At 37.2% G+C, this 25,335-nt stretch overlaps 1 protein-coding gene across 1 annotated transcript in view; it reads right to left on the reverse strand.

Annotated features, from left to right (window-relative positions):
• Positions 1–25,335, reverse strand: part of CHM (CHM Rab escort protein) — a 177,047-nt gene that overhangs the window by 20,087 nt on the left and 131,625 nt on the right. The window contains exon 12 of the mRNA XM_061178456.1: positions 22,228–22,324. Within this exon, the coding sequence (XP_061034439.1) occupies positions 22,228–22,324 (97 nt within the window). The remainder of the gene's footprint in view (positions 1–22,227; positions 22,325–25,335) is intronic.

Here is a 25,335-nt window from a genome sequence, read left to right on the forward strand (position 1 = left end):
ACTTGGAGATGATCATACTAAGTGAAGTAAGTCAGAAAGAGAAAGACAAATACCATATGATATCACTTATATGTGGAATCTAAAAAATGATGCAAATGAATTTATTTACAAAACAGAAACAGACTCACAGACATGGAAAACAAACTTATAGTTACCAAAGGGGAAAGGTGGGGGAGGGATAAATTAGGAGCTTGGAATCAACAGATAAACACTACTAAATATAAAACAGATAAACAACAAGGCCCTACTTTATAGCACAGGGAACTATATTCAATATTTTGTAATACCCTATAATGGAAAAAAATCTGAGAAAGAAGTTATATATATATATGTGTGTATGTATATATATGTATATACATACACACACATATACATATATATAACTGCATCACTTTGCTGCACACCAGGAACGAACACAACATTGTAAACCAACTATACTTCAACTTAAAAAAAAAGAAACTACAAAAGAAGTTTTAATTCATAGACCATAGCATAAGGGTAATAACTGAAAAACTTTGGTGAATGGAGTGCCAGTCACAATCAGCACCACTGAAACAAGAGCATCTGAAACTCAGAAGTCAGACATCACTCAACACAAACCAGAAATAACACACTTTCAGTTCTCTAAAACTGGGTTTGGAACACCCATTTTTCACATAAATGACTGCCTTCTTACAAGTTGTTGTTTTGAAACACACGGGAAGTGGGATTTCTACTCAGAATTTGCACAACAATAATAATGTACACATTTAAAAGTGACAAAAGTGAGAAGTCTAATGTGCAGTAGCAGGGTGACACAGTAGAGGATGGCTATGCAGGTCTTGTATTACTTTGGTCTTTGTATCAATTTGGCCAAGTCAGTTTATCTCTCTGGCCTCAGTGTTCTCATGATTAAATGGAAGGAGTGGAATTAGTTCCATCTACAAGACTTCTTCTAGTTCTAAAGTTTTATGAATCTAACTTCATACTCATCAGCCATGATTCTTTCAATGATGACAGATGTTAAACCCAAAACTGATGACATTACAAATGTGAATGTAAAACCTAAATGAATGCTTGCTGAAAAAAATAGGAACTCTATTTCTCAAGCTTCTGAGACTATCACACACAGCAGTCATACAAGTAAGCAAAATGGTTCCAAATGCATTTAAAGAAACTTTACGTACGGGCTAGTCAACAAGTGCATTTTGTTGGGCAACCTAACTAGGACTAAATAATTTATGTACATAGGGATCGATGTGGCTCATAACTTGTCTTTCATATAGGCATAAAGGCCAAATGTCATTTATGTAATATAGTCCAAGTAAGAATATGACTGTGTCAGTAAGATAGAAAAGGTCAGAAACACATTTTCTTTATGATACCAAGTGAGGAACTGAGTTTGATGACATATGGCACACAGTTTGGTTTCTGAATCCAACCATGAAAAACTCCAGAATAACTCCAGAGTCAGTTTGCACTTTCTCAATAGAATTTAATGGAAAAAAAAAAAACAAAACAAAAAACAAACCCTTGAATGTCAACTTAAGATCACTAGGAAATATCAGTTTATTTGCAAGATCAAATCCGTGCTTCATGACAATACTAATAAAAGAGAAAAGAAAAAAGGCACCAATGATTGTGTTAAATCATTATCTAAACTCATTTTTATGAAAGGTATATAACATTTTCTTTAAAGAATCATAAAAGCAGAAAAGATTATATAAACCAGTACCTACATAAAATTCTTGATTATCCATTTATATATATACTTATGTGTATATATATACATATGTGTATATATTCACGCTATGTATTCATAAATATATATTCACACTATGTATTCATAAATATATAATCATATCACAGATAAATAACATCCTGTAACATCAAATCCCAGAATAAAGCAGCTGTTACTGACGGATCATGTACACAAAAATCGAGCTTTCAAGCTGCTTAGAATACGAAAAAGTACTGTAAAAGAGTGAAACTGAATGTCAAATGGAAGGGCTACAGAGATGATGTTTTGCTCATTTACAAATTATTTTAGAAGAAGAAAATAAATTCCATATTAGATTCATTTAGGATATAAAAAAGGATGAGTTGAAAATAAAGATGTAAGGTATGTTTTGAAAGATGCACTATGTGTGTGAAAAATATAACTTGTTCACCTTTGGAAAACATAATAAATAAATTTCAAATATTTAAAAATCTTAAAACTTGAATCAAATTACCTGAAGGGAGGGGAAGTTAAATTGATTTACAGATTAAAAAAATGTAACATTACTACTTTAAAAAGATAAAATAACTAGGCTAACCTAGGGTTGCTTAGAAAACCCCTACATTAATGGATAACAATGATTTGCTATCAGTGTATCACATACACTTAACCAATACTGACCTCTGTTTATATTGCAATTACAGTAAGACCTCATTTATTCAGAAGCATTTCATCCACAATCAAGAACCAGGAAGTGTGCCCAACCCCCCCGAAGAAAGGCTTCAGCACCCAAGGCAGATGTTACAAATACCCATAGACTAACACAACCACTTTCTCAGGACTTGGTTAATATTACATCAGTTTCAACAAGCTTGGCTATCTTGTTTTCTGGCCCTCTGCAGATTCCAAGTAGCAAATAAGGGGGAAGAGCAGTGTGTGGGAAGAGCGGCCAGAAAGAACATCCTGACAGTTGCATGAAAACAGCTGGAGGAAGACATATAAAATGTAGATGCAAGAAATGATAGAAGCATGACAGTCTAGGGTCATTTAGCATAGGAACAAATAGACCTAAACACCTCAATAGGCCTCAAGGGCATCGCTGGATTACGATGAAATATAATAAATAATGTTCACAATATCCCTAAATTATAAGAAAAAGGTTAACTATATATAAACTAGGTAGCTAGTAAGGACCTACTGTATAGCACAGGGAACTCTACTCAATACTCTGTAATGGCCTATATGGGAACAGAATCTAAAAAAGAATGGATATACGTATATGTATAAGTGATTCACTTTGCTGTGCACCTGAAACTAACACAACACTGTAAATCAACTATACTCCAATAAAAATTAAATTAAAAAAAGTTAGGGACCAGAAAACAAAACAAACAAACAAAAAAAGGTTAAATTATGTTTCATATATTCAGTATACTATGGCAAAGGAAATGTGTGAAACATGCTAGGAAGGTAATTATTAAAAAACTTCAATCCTAATAAATTTCAATCCTGAAAGGATACATTTCAGCTATCTGAAGAATGCATTTGAGGAGACTACAGCACCCTAGGGGGTGCTAAAAAAATGATGCATTACTGACCAGTATTTACAAGCTAATTGATATTTCTAACTGGCTCTCAAACTTCTCCTATCTAACCTCAATTCCATTGTAATGAAAACTCATTTAACAAGTCACCTAAAATATTTTCATTTTGAACAAACGGTATTTCCAGTTTCCTTAGAAGGCATCTCTGCCAGGCATTTCTGGTCTGTACGCAGATCAGAAGTCTGCTTTTGGAGCAGGAAATTATTCTGAAATAAATGCGGATAATCACTGGCTCAGTTCACCAACACATGTGTCCAAGAGTATTCATCCATGTTTTTGGAACACACCTCTATGGTTCCTACGATCTCTCTAACTCTGGTGATCAATTTTTAAGTAAAAACTAATATGTACTGAGCATTTATAAGTGCCATACACTGTTCACATGAATTTGATCCTGGTAACAATCCTGAGGTAGGTACTATCATCATCCCTATTTTATAGATAAGGAAGCTGAGGCACAGAGAGATTAAGTAATTTGCCTAAGGTCAATCCAACTAGTATGTAAAAGAGCTGGGATTTGAACCCAGACTGTTCTCAACTACCATACAATACTGTATCGTTAGAATGCATCTTTCTTGTTAACTGAACTATACACTATCCCCATACTACCTGAAGGTAAACTTCAATTGTACACTTACGGTTTTACAAATTCTAAATCAAGCCAAATATAAGCCATGAAAACTTCTTAAATTAAGAAGACTAAAAGGTGAAAGTGAATTTAAGGCATTTTAATGTCTTAAGTACATTCTTGGCCACATACTTAAAGACTACGGTGCAGTGCAGTATTGACATAGCATTAGATGAAGAATTAAAAAGTCTAAAATATGTGATTTGTAAAAAGAAAAATTAAAATTGTTTACAAATTGAAAATATTGAGAGAATTATATGTTCTAGCTTATTACACAATGTCTAAAACATTAATATAAGATTGTCTTCGACAAAGACTACAAAATGAATTTTATGTCTGCTTCACTGAATGCAACACAGCAATTGAAAAATATTTAATATAAAGTACCAGAGTATTGGTCAACCCTGAATTATACTGTAAAAGGTCACAAATTTCTACCCTGTGCTCAATGGGAAGAAAGTAAAAGCTGGTGCTGATTCAAGAATGAGCAAGTTTGAGCAGTAGATACTCAACAGAGGTAAAGATAAACTGAGTACCAGAATTAGTCAACGAGTACTTAGTATGTGCTCAGAAAGAATAACATAAAACCTTCATTAACTAAGAGCAGAGTACCTGTGACAAATTTAAATTCCTTTGTTTTCTCATATTTATTTAAGTGGAGAAAAACACCTTTGAAATCAATAACATCATTAAAAGGAAAATAAATCATTAGATATAGATTGCTATGGCTAATGAAGAATGGACTATACTAGAGTTAGCTTCAATAAAACCCAGTATTTAAAGTAAAAAAAGACTTAAGGACCTACTGTATAGCACAGGGAGCTATATTCAATATCTTGTAATAACCTATAATAGAAAAGAATCTGAAAAAGAATATATATATAACTGAATCACTTTGCTGAACATCTGAAACACTGTAAATCAACTATACTTCAATTAAAAAAGACAAACTTTTACTAAACAATTCCTATTTTTTGTCTAGAAGCCATAATTTTGTCATATGTCTTACAAACAAGCTAATTTGCTCATGAATAATGTATCTTTAAAATGCATTTCACTGTTAAACAACTGAACTATAAATCGCCAAACTTCACATCATTTACTTTCTATACATTTCATTTTATTAACTTTGAGGAATGAATTCAAGTCACAAGCCTCAATGGTATATATTTTGATTATGTTTGATTTACTCAGGTACAACTGCATTAGTTACAGTGGTTGCCAACATTTGTCTTCAAGTGATTCTTCCAAGAGGAAGAACGATGAGTTTAGATTATGATTTCAACATTACAGCCTCAATTTTTAGAACAAGTGAAGGCTTTTGGTTCCACTCAGCTGGCAATACTGATTATTATGTGCCTATCGTTTATAAAATGGGACCAAAGTCTAGATGTATTTGTCTACTTAAGTAACAGTTTTAAGGGAAAATAAGCCACAGTAAAACCCACTTAATGACTAAAAAATATCAAATTTACACAACATTTAGAATTTATTCTAATACTATAATATTTTATTTTTTGATTTCTACAAAATGATGAGCACATGGATGATCATTAACAGCTCAACATCGTAATTAGTATAAATATGAGAAAACCACAACATAGCTAACCTAGATATATAAAAACAAGAACATTCAGACAGAATAGTAAAAAGTCTTCTCTCAAGAATCCTAACTGTGATAAATTCTTCTGAAGATACTTTTTTTTCCAAGTATGAGTAATGTCAAATTCTATAGTACTCCTCCCTCAAAAGGTGGGTTCTTACACCATAAATATTCAGCACTTTCACTTCTTGGTGCTTGACCTGGGAAATAATGAAAATTTTCTGTGAAGAAACAATTATATAAATTTTAAAAACCTGTTCTGTTGGGTTCAGGATATGCTTTATTCAAAAGGTTCAGGAAAAAAGACAAAACTCTTAAAAGAGATTTAGAAGTAAAAGTAGAGAGAAGAGAATGACTATGTAACACTGTAAGCTAAGAAATTTGTCTATAATCAGGGAGCTTCAAAAGGAAAATAAAATGAGCTGGGAACAGGTTTGGATACATAAAATAAACACATGGCATAGTCTTTTTTTTTTCTTTTTCCTGACTTAAAACAAAAAAAAAAAATCAAGAGAAAAGGAAAGCGTGCTTTAAAGTCTTCTGTTATATTATCAGAGTAGTTCTGTTTCAGAAGAGAAACTAATTACCAAGAGCAGAACAACTTGTGACTAGTTGTGACATGAATGACTCAATTAGGGCAGCAATCAGAAAATACACTTTTAAAGACTTTAACGTCCAAGTTACAAATTGCTCCTGAAAGTCTGTGAACAGGCCCAAAACATAAGAAAAGGAGGAGGAAAAAAAGAAGACAAACTTTAATTAAGTAATAAAAGCGAGTGAATAGTGATGTCAGTTTCTATCTCAGTGTATTTCTTAAATCTCCTTAATATACCATATAAAGTATTAACTCTATTAAAACTATTAACTAGGACTTTTTAAATACATGCATGTTATTATAGGAAGAAAGCATACAAGATTTAAAAATGAACATGAACTTCTTTTTTTCTCTGGAACAAGGCAACCTATAAATAATAAATTCGAACTTATCTCTTTCAGTCAACCTTCCTGGAATAAGCTGCCTTACTATTGAGACTGAAAAACCAAAACCAGTCCATTTGTCTATACTGCTGGCTTTATATTTATAAATTGATTAAGCTACAGCAAAGATCTGTAAGATAATTTAATCACAGAAAAAAGAAGTGAGAAAGTTGGAGACAGCTTTAAAAGAAAAAGGATCTTAGCTATTTTGCTTAAAATACTGTCACATACATTATTAAAAACGTATACAGGACAGGTGGCTTTTTGCACACACATGCAAAATCTGACCATTGAGGGTGTTCGATTTGTATGGGATCTTTCTAAATTCTTTAGACTAACTCCCATCCCCAACTTTTAATGAAGAAACCAAGACACAAGAAAATAAGAAATTTGTTCAAGGGTAAATAACTAATTGGAAGTAGTAATTCTGTAGACTCTTGGGCCAATATTCTCTCCACTATACCAGTATGCTCCTTAAATTTCCTATAAAGTCAAGCTGGAAATTGATTCCCACAACATTAGGTACATGAACTAGAAAACAAATTATTAAAATAATTTTTCATTTCAATTTCATGACATATTAAAGACAGAGTGCTTTAAAATCCTTTGTTTTTCATTTGCTAGTGGGTAAAAAATTTCTAAGAAACTTTAGTTTTTTAGCTTTAAAGTTAGAAAATGTCACTTTAGAAACAAGACTTTGCAGGTAGTTTTTTTGTTTTTGTTTTTTTTTACTCAAAGTACTAAGCATAATGTACATATTGGGTTGACCAAAAGGTTCATTTGGTTTTTTCCATAAGATGGCTCTAGTAGCACTTAGTTGTCTTTAACTTCATTCAAAACAGTTTTCTTAGATTGTATGTGAGAGCTGTCATATCAGTGTGCATTTACGAAAGACTTATCAAAATTGGTGAATTGTTGTGTAGCAATTTTAATATTGAACATGGAAGAAAAAAAGCAATTTTCGGCATATTATGCTTTATTATTTCAAGAAAGGTAAAAATGCAACTGAAACGCACAAAAAGATTTGTGCAGTGTATGGAGAAGGTGCTGTGACTGATCTGAACATGTCAAAAGCGGTTTGCGAAGTTTTGTGCTGGAGATTTCTCACTGGAAGATGCTCCACGGTCAGGTAGACCAGTTGAAGTTGATAGTGATCAAATCGAGACATTAATTGAGAACAATAAACGTTATACCATGTGGGAGATAGCCGACATACTCAAAATATCCACATCAAGTGTTGAAAATCATTTGCATCAGCTTGGTTATGTTAATCGCTTTGATGTTTGGGTTCCACAAGTTAAGGGAAAAAAACCTTCTTGACCGTATTTCCGCATGTGATTCTCTACTGAAACGTTCCGTTTTTAAAACAAATTGTGACAGGCGATGAAAAGTGGATACTGTACTATAATGTGGAAGGAAAGAGATTGTGGGGCAAGCTAAATGAACCACCACCAACCACACCAAAGGCCGGTCTTCATCCAAAGAAGGTGATGTTGTGTATATGGTGGGATTGGAAGGGAGTCCTCTATTCTGAGCTCCTTCCAGAAAACCAAACGATTAATTCCAACAAGTACTGCTCCCCATTAGACCAACTGAAAGCAGCACTCGACAAAAAGCATCTGGAAATAGTAAACAGAAAATGCATAATCTTCCATCAGGATACCGCAAGACCACATGTTTTTTTGATGACCAGGCAAAAACTGTTACAGCTTGGCTGGGAAGTTCTGATTCATCCGCCGTATTCACCAGGCATTGCACCTTCGGATTCCATTTATTTCGGTCTTCACAAAATTCTCTTAATGGAAAAAGTGTCAATTCCCCGGAAGACTGTAAAAGGCACCTGGAACAGTTCTTTGCTCAAAAAGATAAAAAGTTTTGGGAAGGGGGCTTCCCTGGTGGTGCAGTGGTTGAGAATCTGCCTGCCAATGCAGGGGACACGGGTTCGAGCCCTGGTCTGGGAAGATCCCACATGCCACGGGGCAACTGGGCCCGTGAGCCACAACTACTGAGCCTGCGCGTCTGGAGCCCGTGCTCCGCAACAAGAGAGGCCGCGACAGTGAGAGGCCCGCGCACCGCGATGAAGAGTGGCCCCCGCTCGCCGCAACTAGAGAAAGCCCTCGCACAGAAACGAAGACCCAACACAGCCAAAAATAAATAAATTAAAAAAAAAAAAGTTTTGGGAAGATGGAATTATGAAGTTGCCTGAAAAATGGCAGAAGGTAGTGGAACAAAAGGGTGAATACATTGTTCAATAAAGCTCTTGGTGAAAATGAAAAATGTGTCTTATTTTTACTTAAAAACCGAAGGTACTTTTTGGCCAACCCAATACTTAAGTTCTAGGAATAGAAATGGCAAGCCATGGTTCTGTTCCTCGTATTGGATAAGAAATGTAAAGCTAATTATGCTACAACTACTCTGAGAAACAGTATAGCATGGTGGTTAAAAGTGTAAGCCCTAGAGTCAGACTGTCCGGGTTCAAATTCTGCTTCTCCCTCTTACTAAATCTGTGACCTTGGGTGAATCATTTACCTATTCTGTGTCTCAGTTTCCTTATCTGAATAATAGAAAAGACAACGGCACCTATCTCAGATTTGTTGTGAGGGATAAATTAAGTTAATCCATGTGAAGTACTTAGAACAGCGCCTGCATATATTAAGTACTTGATAAATGTTAATTATCATTATTATTAAATTGTAATAAATGTTAACTTAGAAAGAAGTTCGAGTTCTACCTAAATAGAGGAGCAAAAGCCTAAGTACATGAATGAGGCAGGGGAAGGTGATAATATTTGAACTAAGATTTGAAGGATGAACAGGCATTTAACTGGTGCGCAAGGCCAACCCTTACGAAGCTTATGACAGTCTCTGTGTGAAATGCAGGGGTGAGTAGACAAAAGTTTTCCTCACCACAAATTGCTTTAATAGATACTGTCAAAGAATACACTTCATCCAAAGGCGGGGATCGCCTATATTTGGAAAGTGCAGAGATGTCCTACCACCATTTCTTACCACATAACATTTAACTCTGGAGAATTTAATAATATGAGGGAAGTTCCTTGACCTCTATAGTGATTCCATGAATAAATATAACTCTATTATATGAGAAAGCTACTAAGACAAATACATACATGTGAAATGCATTTTAGTGTTTCCCCCAAAGAATATATTGGAAATTTAACGATGTCAAAATTCCAAGGAAATGTCCCTGCGATGTTTAAAATAACTAAGATATTGCTTTTTTAAAAAAATGTGAAGGTCACAGTACCACTTCATGCTACATATGACTACAGAACACAAAGATACATGCTTTGTCCTTCTCAATCATTAGAAAGACTTTCCTGAATGAGCTGACCTGAAGAAGAGGTTTGGGGATGGGAAAGTATACACACACATAAATAAATGAATTAAGCAGGAACAGAATCCAAATGACAAAGAAGGAAGGAGCCACATGGGAAAGGGCTAACTTAAGATGGGTCACTGATTAGTATGTTGTGAGGCAATTTGGAAAAGTGGTTTAAAATTTCAGGAAATTATGTATCAAAGTAGGAAGGTTTGGTAGTAATGAAGCATAAAGAAAAATGCTCAAATTTAATGACCACTTGAAACATTTTTATATTGTAGCAGCCTGGAAATAAACACCCCAAACTGTGGATTCAATTGTACATAATCAAAATTATAACAAACATCTGGTATAGTATGTCAAATTTTGGTTACACTATTATACATGTCTGTAATATGATCCTTTATCTTTGTGGTATAACCAGTTAAATCTGTTTTTAATTCATACTGTAGAGAAATCAGAAAATCAAGGTAAACAAATAAAAAAAAACAACTAAAAGTTAGTTACTTGTCTTCCCACCATTTAGGGATAACCACTGTTATGACTATTTTGGCATATACTCTTTGGAATTTGTTTCCTATACAGTGATGTACTTATAAATACACATATGTGTCTGCATATGTATATATAAACCCACAAATAGGTTCATCCCTCACAATACAAAATTAGTTCAAAAATTTTACTCATGACAGAAAATTTATATAAGCAAACTTTATGTTATCATTATAGTTAACATGAAACCGCAAAGTTTCTTATATACCATTTTTAAGGCTAGGATCATGTTCCATATTTTTCTTGAAGAATTCCTAGATCATTTTAGACCACAGTGGCCTGTCCTGCATTTAACACTCATTGCTTGTATCCTTAGTTTATGCTACCTTGCTTTGCTTACTGTGTTTTTGTTTTCATTTTTAGTTTATTTGTTGTTGCTTTTCTCTTCCCCAGTAAATTTAAAGCTTCCTGAGATTATGGATTATTTATCACTTTCCATCTTACTCCCAAGACCTAGGGTAATGCCCTCTACCTAACCTATGTTTTAAAAAATGCTTAGTGAACCAAGAAACATACTTGTAACACCTAAGACCAAGGGTTGATACCCTTAACGTTTATTTTTTTATGGTGAAATAATCAGGTTTATGTTTTATGTTTTATTTAGTTTTTTACTTAATTTTTTTATTGGAGTATAGTTGATTTACAATGTTGTGCTAGTTTCTGCTGTATAGCCAAGTGAGTCAGTTATACATACACATATATCCACTCTTTTTTAGATTCTATTCCCATATAGGTCATTATAGAGTATTGAATAGAGTTCCCTGTGCTATGCAGTAGGTTCTTATTAGTTATCTATTTTATATATAGTAGTGTGTATATGTCAATCCCAATCTCCCAATTTACCTCTTCCCCCCTCCTTTCCCCTTGGTAACCACAAGTTTGTTTTCTACATCTGTGACTCAACTTCTGTTTTGTAAATAGGCTCATTTGTACCATTTTTTTTAGATTCCACATATAAGCGATATCATGTGACATCTGTCTTTCTCTGACTTACTTCACTCAGTATGACAATCTCTAGGTCCATCCATGTCACTGCGAATAGCATTATTTCATTTTTTTAATGGCTGAGTAATATTCCATTGTATATACGTACCACATCTTCTTTATCTACTCCTCTGTTGATGGACATTTAGGTTGCTTCCATGTCCTGGCTATTGTAAATAGTGCTGCAATAAACATTGAGGTGCATGTATCCTTTTGAATTATGGGTTTCTCCGGGTATATGCCCAGGAGTTGGATTGCTGGATCATATGGCAGCTCTATTTTTAGTTTTTTAAGGAACCTCCATACTGTTCTCCATAGTGGCTGTACCACTTTCTATTCCCACCAACAGTGTAGGAAGGTTCCTTTTTCTCCACACCCTCTGCAGCATTTATTGTTTGTAGATTTTTTGATGATGGCCATTCTAACCGGTGTGAGGTGATACCTCATTGTAGTGTTGATTTGCATTTCTCTAATAATTAGTGATGTTGAGCAGCTTTTCATGAATGTTTATTTTTAATTATTACTTTACCCTTAATGTTTATATTGTGCTTATAAGTTGATAAGAAAAGAATAATCAATAGACAAATGAAATGAATAAGGGATTCATAGAAAAAGTATAAATACCCAATAAACACTAAGAAAGGATGGTCAACTTCATGAATTATTAAATACACATTTAAACAAAATATTTTCTACTTTCAAACTGGCAATGAAGATTTGATAAGATAATACCCAGTGCTCTTGTTTGTTTAGAGAAACAGACATGTTTGCTTATAAACTACCATTGGATATGTAAGTTGATACAACTTTGGGAGAGGGACAATTTGACATTATGTATCAAAAGCCCTAAAAACTCCAGAAACTTTCAGAAACTTTGGGACTTCCATTTCCAGAAAGATGGAGTAAAGGTACTCTTCTCTATTGCTCTTGCTAACTACAGCTAAAAATCTTGGACATAATATATAAAACAAACATAAGAAAACCCTGAAGTACAGAGAAGAAAAGCAGACCAGCTAGGGACCTTGGGACCAAAGGGGGCCAACAAAATGGCAGAGTTCCCTGGGTTTTCTTTTGTTTTTTAAAATTAATTAATGAATTAATTAACTTTTGGCTGCGTTGGGTCTTCATTGCTGTGTGTGGGCTTTCCCTAGTTGCGGCGAGCAGGGGCTACTCTTCGGTGTGGTGTGTGGGTTTCTCATTGCGGTGACTTCTCTTGTTGTGAAGCACAGACTCTAGGCGCGCGGGCTTCAGTAGTTGTGGCACGCAGGCTCAGTAGTTATGGCTCGCGGGCTATAGAGGGCAGGCTCAGTAGTTGTGGCGCATGGGCTTAGTTGCTCCACGGCATGTGGGATCTTACTGAACCAGGGCTTGAACCTGTGTCCCCTGCGTTAACAGTCGGATTCTTAAACACTGTGCCGCTGGGGAAGTCCCTCCCTGGGTTCTCTTTTTGCCTCATATATCTCAGACTGGTTACCAGAGAAACTGGCAACCAAGAAACATCAATGGACTCAGACAAACAAAGCCCCAACAAAAGTCTACTCTCATTAGTCAGAAGACCAGGAAAGGGGCAACCTAGCAAGATAGAAAACTTTTAGACAATAGTTGTTCTACCCCAGTCAAAGACCATAGAAAAAAACCAAGGCCCCACCTCTACACTCACCATTAAAGGCTGAATGGGGAGTGTAGACTTCCACTCTTCACCAGGCTGTAATGAGGTGCCCCAACCTCCCTGGTAGGGTGGTGTCAAAGAAGGCCAAGTATGGAGCTAGGACTTTCATCCCCACAAGGAGAAACAGTCCCCATCTTCTACCATGTCAGCAGAGACCATGATGGGATCCTAGATTTTCACCCCTACCCAGCAGTAATGAGGACCGCTCCCCAGCCCCACTGTGGTGGTGTCATAGGAGGCCAAATGGAGAGTGAAGTCTCTCACCATTGCCTGAGTAATGAGGCCACACCTTCTACCCACGGTGTCATTGAGGCCATGTGGGGAGCAGTGTTGAGACACTGCTGCTCCTCCTAGCCAGGTTGGACTGAGTGGAGGCCTAGTGGAGAGCCAGCACTACAATCACTCAGCAGTAATAAGGAAGTTCTCCAACCTCTGGGTGCCAGGAGAGGCCAAGTGAGGAACCAGGACTTCCACGTCCACCTGGCAGTAACAAGGGAGCACTCCCTTTCCCCACCAGAGCAGTGTCAGAGGAAGCCTAAGAATAAGATCTAAGTCCCATTATATAACAAAAATGCCTGGGTATCAATCCAAAATTACTCATTATACCAAGAACCAGGAAAACCTCAACTTGAATAAGAAAAGACAATCAGCAGATGCCAACATGACACAGCTGCTGTACTTGTCTGAATATTTAATGTAGCAATCATAAAAGTGCATCAGGGACTTCCCTGGTGGCGCAGTGGTTAAGAATACGCCTGCCAATGCAGGGGACAAGGGTTTGATCCCTGGTCTGGGAAGATCCCACATGCCGTGGAGCAACTAAGTCCGTGCACCACAACTACTGAGCCTGTGCTCTACAGTCCACGAGCCACAACTAACTGAGCCCATGCGCCACAACTACTGAGCCCACACACCGCAACTACTGAAGCCCGCGTGCCTAGAGCCCGTGCTCTGCAACAAGAGAAGCCACCGCAATGAGAAGCCTGTGCACTGCAACGAAGAGTAGCCCCTGCTCACCGCAACTAGAGAAAGCTCGTGTGCAGCATTGAAGACCCAACGCAGCCAAAAAAAAAAAAAAAAAAAAAGCATCAATGACCAATTACAAACATACATGCTGGAAACAAATGAAACAAACTGTCTCAGCAAAGAAAGATAAATTGTTCATTTCTGTTTACAAAGCACAATATACATAACCATTATAATTTATAGATAGCTTAAGAAAAAGAAGGGTTCCTTAAATCCAGAAAAAAAGAAAATTAAAACATTAACAGTACTCTAAAAAATAAAAAGTCACAACCATCCCTCATCAGTTCGTTCCATCTTAGTAATGAATTCTTGTTCTAATCAATCATGGGTTAGTCGTCTCCTGATACCTGCTTCCTCACTAGAGTTCTGAAAATCCTGATGCATTCCACAAGTAACAAGTAGAAGATTTAAAGAAGAACCAAATGGAAAATTTTAAACCAAAAATGTAATAATTAAAATTTTAAAACATAATGGATGGGTCCAAGAGCAGAATGGAATGCACAGACGAAAGAATCAGTGAACTTAAAAGTAGAACTGTAGAAACATGACACAATATGAACAAAAGAGAGAAAATAGACTATATGAACATGAACAGAAATACATGTAGTTTGGGCTCTTCTTGCTCTTTGTACTATCTTTGTACTCTCTGTATCAATACTATCTTAGTATTGTTACCACTTTGGCTATACTCCTTCATATAATCCACTGTGTCTAGCAGGGTACACTGCTGTCAATAGGTGTAATAAATATCTTTGAATAAAAAAAATGAACAGAGCCTCAGAGACATGTGGAACTATAGTGAAAGATCTAACAGATATGTTTCCTCCCAGAAGAAGGAGGAGAAAGAGGGTTGGCTGAAAAGTACTCAAAGAAATAAACGATGAAAATTTCCCAAATTTGACAAAATATATAAGCCTGCAGATTCAAGAAGCTGTACAAATTCCAAATTAAATTAATTAATTTTGGAATTAATTTAATTCCAAAATTAAAGACTAAGAAAAAAATCTGGAAAGCAGCCTTGAGAGAAAAACAAACAAACAAACAAACACTAGCTATAGGGGAAAAACAAACAACAGCAGATTTCTCATGAGAAACCATGAAGGCCAGAAGAAAGTATACCTTACCATGGAATACTACTCTGCAATAAACAGGAATGAACTATTGATACATGCAACAAGTTGGTTGATCCTTAACGAAATTACACCGAGTGAAAAAAGTCAATCTCAAAAGATTACATACTGTATGATTCCTTTTATATGACATTCTCAAAATGGCAAAATTATTGAGACGGAAAAAGGATTAGTGGTTGCCAGGGATTAGGTAACAGGTGTGGGGAAGGAGGGATTTGGCTGTGGCTATAAAAGGGCAACAACAGGGATCCTTGTGGTAATGTCATAAGAATCTACACATGTGATAAAACTGCATACACACATTGTACCAGTGTCACATTCCTGGTTTTGATATTGCACTATATTGGAAGAAACTGGAAGAAGGATACATGGGACTTTTCTGTACTATCTTTGCAAATTCCTATGAATCTATAATTATTCCAAAATTTTAAAAAAATCCATACACTTTGACCCAATAATTCCACTAAAAAAAATCTTACAAAAAATAATGGATGCTCACAAATATTTACTTATAAAGATGGCTGTTTGTTACAGGACTATCAAGTAAAATTTTTCAAAACAATCCATCATGGGATTAAATAAAAATGGCATATCCACAATCACTGAAAATTATATCATAGACATGCAAAAAGATTTTTGTTGTATTATTAAGTCTTTTTAAAAAGCAGATTATAAAACAGTGTATAAATTAGTATTGCATTTTTATGAAAATATACATGCATACACAAACAAAAAAAAGACAAACATAATCAAGTATTTATCATTTCTAGGTAGAAAGATTATAGTAATTTTACTTTTCTTTTTTTACATCTTCCAAATTGTCAACAGTGAATATGTATTATTAGACTGGGAATACGAAATATTTCACATAGAAAAATAATCAATAAAAATAAATTTACAAAAATATTCACAAACATAAAATAAATGCAATTTAGAAAACTAAAAATGTGCAGTTTTATTTTATACTTAAGATGCTAACACAGATAAAAAGACACACACAAAAACTGGCTAAAGTAATAGGGGAAAAATAATACGGATAGCTGTCATGGTAAAGACTTACCTGTATCACTATAAAAGGAAAAAAACCTTCTCTGAGCTACTTTTTCAAATGGAAATTTAGGATTACAGCAATATTGGATAAGTTTTCTTCCCTCTCCCTGCTGGCATCAAGCTCTCACTTCTCTTTGACCACATTTTTGTCACTTTTTTTAAGTAATAGCACTACACTTGTAAACATAGTCAAGTGTTCCTTGACTAGGCCAAACCAGATTAGTCTTCTGCTTCTCATAATTCATGTAACAGTTTCAGTAAAACTTAATATAAGTTTATAGAATTTAAAAACATCCTAGCTAATGATACTGTTATGTTTTCCTCCTATGACTCTCTAGTGTCTAGTTTGTTGGTACCTCTCTTGTGGTATTTTAATAGTCTGCCTCTTACAGCTATTTCTGTGTTTGTCTTATCTGTCCCACTAGATTGTGAGTTCCCGAAGTTCAGGGCCTATGTTGTATTCATCTTTATCTATCCTGATATGCCTACCAGAGCACACGGTTAATATTGTCTTGTTCCATTAGATGTGCAGTAAGATTATGAATACTTCGAATCAGGAATGTCAGCCTCTGTTCCTTTATAATCCCTACAAGTACAGTTTAGGTCTAGGCATAGTGATGGCTAATGTATACATGCTGATTTCAATTTACTGAAACATCTTTAAGAAATATGTTGTAGGAGGCATGATACATGAGAGTGGTGAGACAGAAATTTTGATACACACAAATAAAAGAACAGATAGATTAATTAGTCCCTAACTTTAGTCTCATAAAAAAGAAATACATTGAAGATTTATACATGGTAGAAATTCAGTAACTAGGTTAAGAATTCGAAGGAAAAGTAAAGAGGAAAACTAGTAGTAAAGAAAATAAATTTTGTAAAAGTAAGTTTCCAATAAACTTAAAAAAATTAAAGAAAGAATCCTTGCAAAGGATCTTGGAACTAGACCTCTGTGAACTGGCTCTTTCAGTTTGTCCACTTAAAAGGAATAATAGGAGGACCTACAAGATGGCGGAGGAGTAAGACGTGGAGATCACCTTCCTCCTCACAAATACATCAAAAATACATCTACATGTGGAACAACTCATACAGAACACCTACTGAACACTGGCAGAAGACCTCAGATCTCCCAAAAGGCAAGAAACTCCCCACGTACCTGGGTAGGGCAAAAGAAAAAAGAAAAAACAGACACAAAAGAATAGGGACGGGACCTGCACCTCTGGGAGGGAGCTGTGAAGGAGGAAAACTTTCCACACACTAGGGAGCCCCTTCGCGGGCGGAGACTGCAGGTGGGCCGGGGGAAAGCTTCGGAGCCATGGAGGAGAGTCCAGCAACAGGGGTGCAGAGGGCAAAGCGGAGAGATTCCCGCACAGAGGATCGGTGCCAACCAGCACTCACCAGCCCGAGAGGCCTGTCTGCTCACCCGCTGCGGCGGGTGGTGGGTGGGAGCTGAGGCTCGGGCTCAGGGAGAGGACTGGGGTTGGCTGCATGAACACAGCCTAAAGGGGGCTAGTGCGCCACAGCTAGCCGGGAGGGAGTCCAGGAGAAACTCTGGACCTGCCTAAGAGGCAACAGACCATTGTTTCAGGGAGCGCGAGGAGAGGGGATTCCTTCCCTGTCTGCCCACAGAAGGCAGAGCACCGCTTAAACGAGCTCCAGAGACGGGCGTGAGCTGCGGCTATCAGCTCGGACACCAGAGACGGGCATGAAATGCTAACGCTGCTGCTGCAGCCACCAAGAATCCTGTGTGCAAGCACAGGTCACTATCCACACACCGCCGCACCGCCCCGCGAGCCTGTGCAGCCCACCACAGCCAGGGTCCCATGATCCAGGGACAACTTCCCCAGGAGAACACACGCCTCAGGCTGTTGCAATGTCACTCTGGCCTCTGCTGCTGAAGGCTCGCCCCGCATTCCAATTATAACTACCGTACCCCTCCCTCCCTCCGGCCTGAGTGAGCCAGAGGCCCCTAATCAGCCGATGCTTTAACCCCGTCCTGTCTGGGTGGGAACAGAAGCCTGAGGGCAACCTACACGCAGAGGAGAGGCTAACTCCAAAGCTGAACCCCAGGAGTTGTGCAAACAAAGAAGAGAAAGGGATATTTCTCCTTGCAGCCTCAGGAGCAGCAGATTAAATCCCGACAATCAACTTGAGGTACCCGCATCTGTGGAATACCTGAATAGACAAGGAATCAACCCAAAATTGAGGTGGTGGACTTTGGGAGCAACTGTAGACTTGGGGTTTGCTGTCTGTGACTGACTTGTTTCTGAATTTTATGCTTATCTTAGTATAGTTTTTAGCACTTGTTATCATTGGTGGATTTGTTTATTGGTTTTGTTGCTCTCTCATTTTTTTTAAGTACATTTTTATTTTTATTACTTTAATTATTTGTTTTTATTTTATTATTTTTTTTCCAATTTTCTTTTTCTTTCTCTTTTTCTCCCTTTTCTTCTGAGCTGTGTGGCTGACAGGGTCTTGGTGCTCCAGCCTGGTGTCAGGCCTCAGCCTCTGAGGTAGGAGAGCCGAATTTAGGACACTGGACCACCAGAGACCTCCCGGCTCCATGTAATATTAATCGGCGAGAGCTATCCCAGAGATCTCCGTCTAAAAGCTAAGACCCAGCTCCACCCAATGGCCAGCAAGCTCCAGTGCTGGACACCTCATGCCAAACAACTGGCAAGACAGGAACACAACCCCACCCATGAACAGAGAGGCTGCCTAAAAGCATAATAAGTTCACAGGCACCCCCAAAACACACCGCCGGACGCAGTCCTCCCCCCAAAAAAGACAAGATCCAGCCTCATCCACCAGAACACAGGCACCTGTCCCCTCCACCAGGAAGCCTACAAAACCCACTGAACCAACCTTACCCACTGGGAGCAGACACCAAAAACAACGGGAACTACAAACCTGCAGACTACAAAAAAGAGACCCCAAACACAGTAAGTTAAGCAAAATGAGAAGACAGAGAAATACACAGCAGATGAAGGAGCAACGTAAAAACCCACCAGACCAAACAAATGAAGAGGAAAAAGACAGTCTACCTGAAAAAGAATTCAGAGTAATGTTAGTAAACATGATCCAAAATCTTGGAAAAAGAATGGAGAAAATACAAGGAACATTTAACAAGGACCTAGAAGAACTACAGAGCAAACAAAGAAGGATGAACAACACCATAAATGAAATTAAAAATTCTCTAGAAGGAATCAATAGCAGAATAACTGAGGCAGAAGACCTGATAAGTGACCTGGAAGATAAACTAGTGGAAAAAATTACCACAGAGCAGAATAAAGAAAAAAGAATGAAAAGAATTGAGGACAGTCTCAGAGACCTCTGGGACAACATTAAACGCACCAACATTCAAATTATAGGGGTCCCAGAAGAAGAAGAAGAGAAAAAGAAAGTGTCTGAGAAAATACTGGAAGAAATTATAGTTGAAAACTTTCCTAACATGGGAAAGGAAATAGTCAATCAAGTCCAGGAAGTGCAGAGAGTCCCATACAGGATAAATCCAAGGAGAAACATGCCAAGACACATTATAATCAAAATATCAAAAATTAAATACAAAAAAAAATATTAAAAGCAGCAAGGGAAAAACAACAAATAACATACAAGGGAATCCCCATAAGCTTAACAGCTCATCTTTCATCAGAAACTTTGCAAGCCAGAAGGGAGTGGCAGGACATATTTAAAGTGATGAAAGGGAAAAACCTACAACCAAGATTACTCTACCCAGCAAGGATCTCATTCAGATTCAATGGAGAAATCAAAACCTTTACAAACAAGCAAAAGCTAAGAGAATTCAGCACCCCAAAACCAGCTCTACAACAAATGCTAAAGGAACTTCTCTAGGCAGGAAACACAAGAGAAGGAAAAGACCTACAAAAACAAACCCAAAACAATTAAGAAAATGGTAATAGGAACATACATATTGATAATTACCTTAAATGTAAATGGATTAAATGCTCCAACCAAAAGACATAGACTAGCTGAATGGATACAAAAACAAGACCCGTATGTAGGCTGTCTACAAGACACCCACTTCAGACCTAGGGACACATACAGACTGAAAGTGAGGGGATGGGAAAAGATATTCCATGCAAATGGAAATGACAAGAAAGCTGGAGTAGCAATTCTCATATCAGACAAAATAGACTTTAAAATAAAGACTATTACAAAAGACAAAGAGGATACTACATAATGATCAAGGGATCAATCCAAGAATATATAACAATTGGAAATATTTCTGCACCCAACATAGGAGCACCTCAAAACATAAGGCAAATGCTAACAGGCATAAAAGGGGAAATCAACAGTAACACAATACTACTAGGGGACTTTAACACCCCATTTTCACCAATGGACAGATCATCCAAATGAAAATAAATAAGGAAACACAAGCTTTAAATGACACATTAAACGCGATGGACACTATAAAACCTTTAGAGGAAAATATAGGCAGAACGCTCTATGACATAATCACAACAAGATCCTTTTTGACCCACCTCCTAGAGAAATGGAAATAAAAACAAAAATAAACAAATGGGACCTAATGAAACTTAAAAGCTTTTCCACAGCAAAGGAAACCATAAACAAGATGAAAAGACAACCCTCAGAATGGGAGAAAATATTTTCAAACAAAGTAACTGACAAAGGATTAATCTCCAAAATTTACAAGCAGCTCATGCAGCTCAATATCAAAAAAACAAACAACCCAATCACAAAATGGGCAGAAGACCTAAATAAACATTTCTCCAGACAAGATACACGGATTGCCTACAAACACATGAAAGGATGCTCAACATCACTAAGCATTAGAGAAATGCAAATCAAAACTATAATGAGGTATCACCTCACACTGGTCAGAATGGTCATCATCAAAAAACCTACAAACAATAAATGCTGGAGAGGGTGTGGAGAAAAGGGAACACTCTTGCACTGTTAGTGGGAATGTAAATTGATACAGCCACTATGGAGAACAGTATGGAGGTTCCTTAAAAAACTAAAAATAGAACTACCATATGACCCAGCAATCCCACTACTGGGCATATACCCTGAGAAAACCATAATTCAAAAAAAGAGTCATGTATCACAATGTTCATTGCAGCACTATTTACAATAGCCAGGACATGGAAGCAACCTAAGTGTCCATCGACAGATGAATGGATAAAGAAAATGTGGCACATATATACAATGGAATATTACTCGGCCATAAAAAGAAATGATATTGAATCCTCTTTAGTGAGGTGGATAGACCTAGAGTCTGTCATACAGAGTGAAGTAAGTCAGAAAGAGAAAAACAAATACCATATGCTAACACATATACATGGAAACTAAAAAAAAAAAGGTTCTGATGAACTTAGAGGCCGGATAGGAATAAAGACGCAGAGAATGGCCTTCAGGACTTGGGGAGGGGGAAGGGTAAGCTGGGACAAAGTGAGAGAGTAGCATTAACATATATACACTACCAAATGTAAAACAGATAGCTAGTGGGAAGCGGCCACATAGCACAGGGAGATTAGCTGGGTGCTTTGTGACCACCTAGAGGGGTGGTATAGGGAGGGTGGGAGGGGACACAAGAGGGAGGGGATATGGGGATATATGTATACATATAGCTGATTCACTTTGATATACAGCAGAAACGAACACAATATTGTAAACAATTATACTCCAATAAAGATGTTGAAAGAAAGAATTGGAAAGTCACAGAAATCCTTTCACCGGAGAGGTTAACAATGGTGCCTGTGAAGATTTAGCCATAGAAATGTTTAGAGGCAAGGGGAAGGTATGAAATGACTTACTGTATGAACATACACTGTTTGAACAAATACTGTGAATTAAAAAAAAATATATATATATATGGCAAAACTCTATTAACACAACCCTGACAACGGTAGCAACAGCTGTCCCCGTTTACTTCCCAAACAAACACAAAAGACAAAATACCAGACTCTGTTATGCTTACATGTGCCTTTCATGCATGTCATTGTTGAGGAACATAACTCAATGACCCGAACAGCAAAAGCTCCTGGTTCTTCTGCTGGCACTGTCAAAATGGAAATCTAAAAAGCAGAAACAAAATATCAGACATAGCTGTTAGATCTCATTTTCATTCTTCTATCATTGAAGTGCAATTAACTTCCAAACTGAGTGTCTTTTTTCAAACACTCATTGATGTTTGAAAAACACTGATCTGGAAGGATTGAATTTTAGAACACAGTTTGAAACATAAAGCATGCACATGTGTCCTAATGTCCAGTTTCTGCATTATTGATATATTTACATATGTTATATATTGCAGTCCTTTAATTTGTAGACAATAAATATTTCAAATATCTTTAATATTTATTAAATCCTTCACTTACTACATATTTTCAAAGGATATGATTAATTACTTCTGAGTTGTATGCACTTCACCATTTGAAATCAGAGCACATTAAATTATTTTTGATTATTCATATTGGCTAAAAATAGCAGTTATAGAGCACTAAAAATTTAAAATGTTACGAATCGCAAAGAAATTGAAATAAGCAAAGTATATGTCAAAATATACCAAAGTACAGCTAAACATATACCAAAATGTTTCAAAATGAATGGCTTCAAAGTAATTTAAGGACTCCATTAATATGTAGTATGCTGCCCTAGGCACCACTCATATGCTATATGGCTTTATATTTAAAAGACTTTAAATAACCATCAGGTCAGTGTTTCTCTACAGAACCAAAAGCTTCAATATTAATTCTCAATTTAATCTTCAATCTGAGGAAACTATATCATTTTATATAGGAAACATTGCCAAAAAGTAAAGCCCCATTTGTACTTTTACCTGTGAGCATTATGCTTAGATTTTTGACTGGCAATGTCACATTGATAGCCTACCGAGGAAATGCCTACAAGTTCTGAAAATAGAAATTATTTTGATAATCATGACTATCTTACTATCATTACCTGTATATACATTTTGGGTTTTACAATGTCTCAAAAATTGTGTTCTCCATATTCCTCTTAACTCCTTTTGCTGCTGTCTATGATAAAAAGTGTTGTACTTTAGCATTAAAGAGAGAAGAACCACTAAAACATGGATTTAATGTCGTATGATAATTATCAAATGACTATGACTAAAAAAATGTGTATAACTGGAAAGGTATCTTAAGGACTGTATCAACACGTAAGTACTTCTTTTGTTTCCTACAACTATCATCTATATTTTTTTTAAAAATTGAGATACAATCAGTGACCCCCTACCACAGTGCCTTCTGTCTGAACTCTGAGAATGTAACTGTCTTAAGTCTCAGAGAGATTATAACAGCCATCAAAAGATAATTCCTTCAACACTTTAATACCACTTCCATAAAATTTATCTAGACCGACACCTACTCTTTCCTCTAAGTCTCATCATTTTATTTGTGCTTCAAAAATTTAAAAAGGGGAAAAAAACTCATATAGGAAACAAAAAAAGGCAAGCCAGGTATACATTTTAGATTGATCTCTCTGATGGCTGTGTGGAGGATAGATTTATAGGAGACAAGATGAGAAGCAGGGTGACCAGTTAGAAGGAAGAGGTGATGAGTTCCAAAACTGGAGCAGTGAGAATAAGGATCAAGAGGAAAAGCAGAATGGAGCAACTTCTAGGATGTACAGTTACAAGGACCTGGAGGCTCATGAGATGTCAGAGATAGGAGGAAGAAGTTGTTGTTGGAAGGATGTAAGTGCTTTCATGGAAGTAGGAAGCGATGGATGAGTAGTTTGGAGAGGGAAGACGGTGAGTTCAGCTCTGAGTATGTTCAGTTTGAGGAGTCCTTGGGACAGATGTCCAGTAGGAAATTTGGCCTGTAGGCCAAAAGTCCTGGGAGATATACAAGTGGAAGGCTGTCACCAACTTTTATGCAGAGTTGGAACCATGAGAGTACATGGAGTCAAGCAGCAAGTGTGCAAAGAATAACAGATATGGTGGGCTGAGCTGAGAACCCCGAGGAGGCCCAATATTTAAGAGGAGGATAGAGCCCACAGAGGAGGCAGAGAGGGAATAGCCAGAGAGTTATGAGGAAAACCAGGAGAACACAGTGTCATGGAAGCCAAAGGAGTAGAGAGTTTCAAGAGAAAGGGAATAATCAACACTGTCAAATATACCAGAAAAGACCTAGTAAACAAAACCCAAAAAACGCCCTGTGGTCTTGACTAGTACAAAGTTATTAATAAACTTACCAAGAGAAACTATGGTAGGAATGTGAGGGTAAAAGCCAGGTTGGTCTAGAAATGAATGAGAGGTAAGGAGCTGGAGGCAGCAAGTAGAGATACCATCTCAAAAATGTTGACAGGGGAGAGATTGGATACTAGCTACAGATGGGGGCAGACTCAAGGGAGCATTTTTCTGTTTGTCTTATTATTTTAATTTTTGGAACAGAAAATGCTAATACATGTGTATAGGTTGAGGGGAAGGTGCCAATAGTGGGGAGAGGCTGAAAATGTAGGAGAGAGAGCAGGCATACAGGGTGGTGTGGGTGCATGTGTGTGTCAAGGGTGCTGGTGAAAGGGCTTGGCCTTGGACAAGGAGGGGAGCCCTCTCATTAGTCTCTGTGCTGGTGTACATAAGTGGTGGGTGGTCGGGCAGGAGGTCAAAGGGCACTGTGCTTAGTAGGTGTCCTTACTTTTCTCAGCAAAATGATGGGGGAGAGTGAGAGGGCTAAAGGTGGGTAAAATAGTGAAAAGTTGGACTAGGCTCTGAGGGGAGAGGGCACTGTCTGAGCCAGTGAGGAGCTAAACGGTGATGGGTACTGAGGGTCCTGTTGGATGAGGTTGGTGCACCCACCACTGTGGTGGCACCAGTCTGTCTGGTTGTACTGTTTTCCCAATCAGCCCTTAGTGATCCAGGTGTAGATCCCAGCTTCATCCAGGGATGGGACTTTCCTCTGTGGGTGCAGAGGAAGAACATGGCTACACGGGAATTGAAGGTGTTGGAGAAAGAGCAGTTCAGAAGATCCACCATGTGGTCTAGGACACGGAAAAGGAAGAGGGCAGAAGGGAGCTGGTAATCCCGGAAGAAACAGAGGGAACAAGGAATTGTAGGTCTCTT

This window comes from Eubalaena glacialis, chromosome X (assembly GCF_028564815.1).
Source record: "Eubalaena glacialis isolate mEubGla1 chromosome X, mEubGla1.1.hap2.+ XY, whole genome shotgun sequence".
NCBI lineage: Eukaryota > Metazoa > Chordata > Mammalia > Artiodactyla > Balaenidae > Eubalaena > Eubalaena glacialis.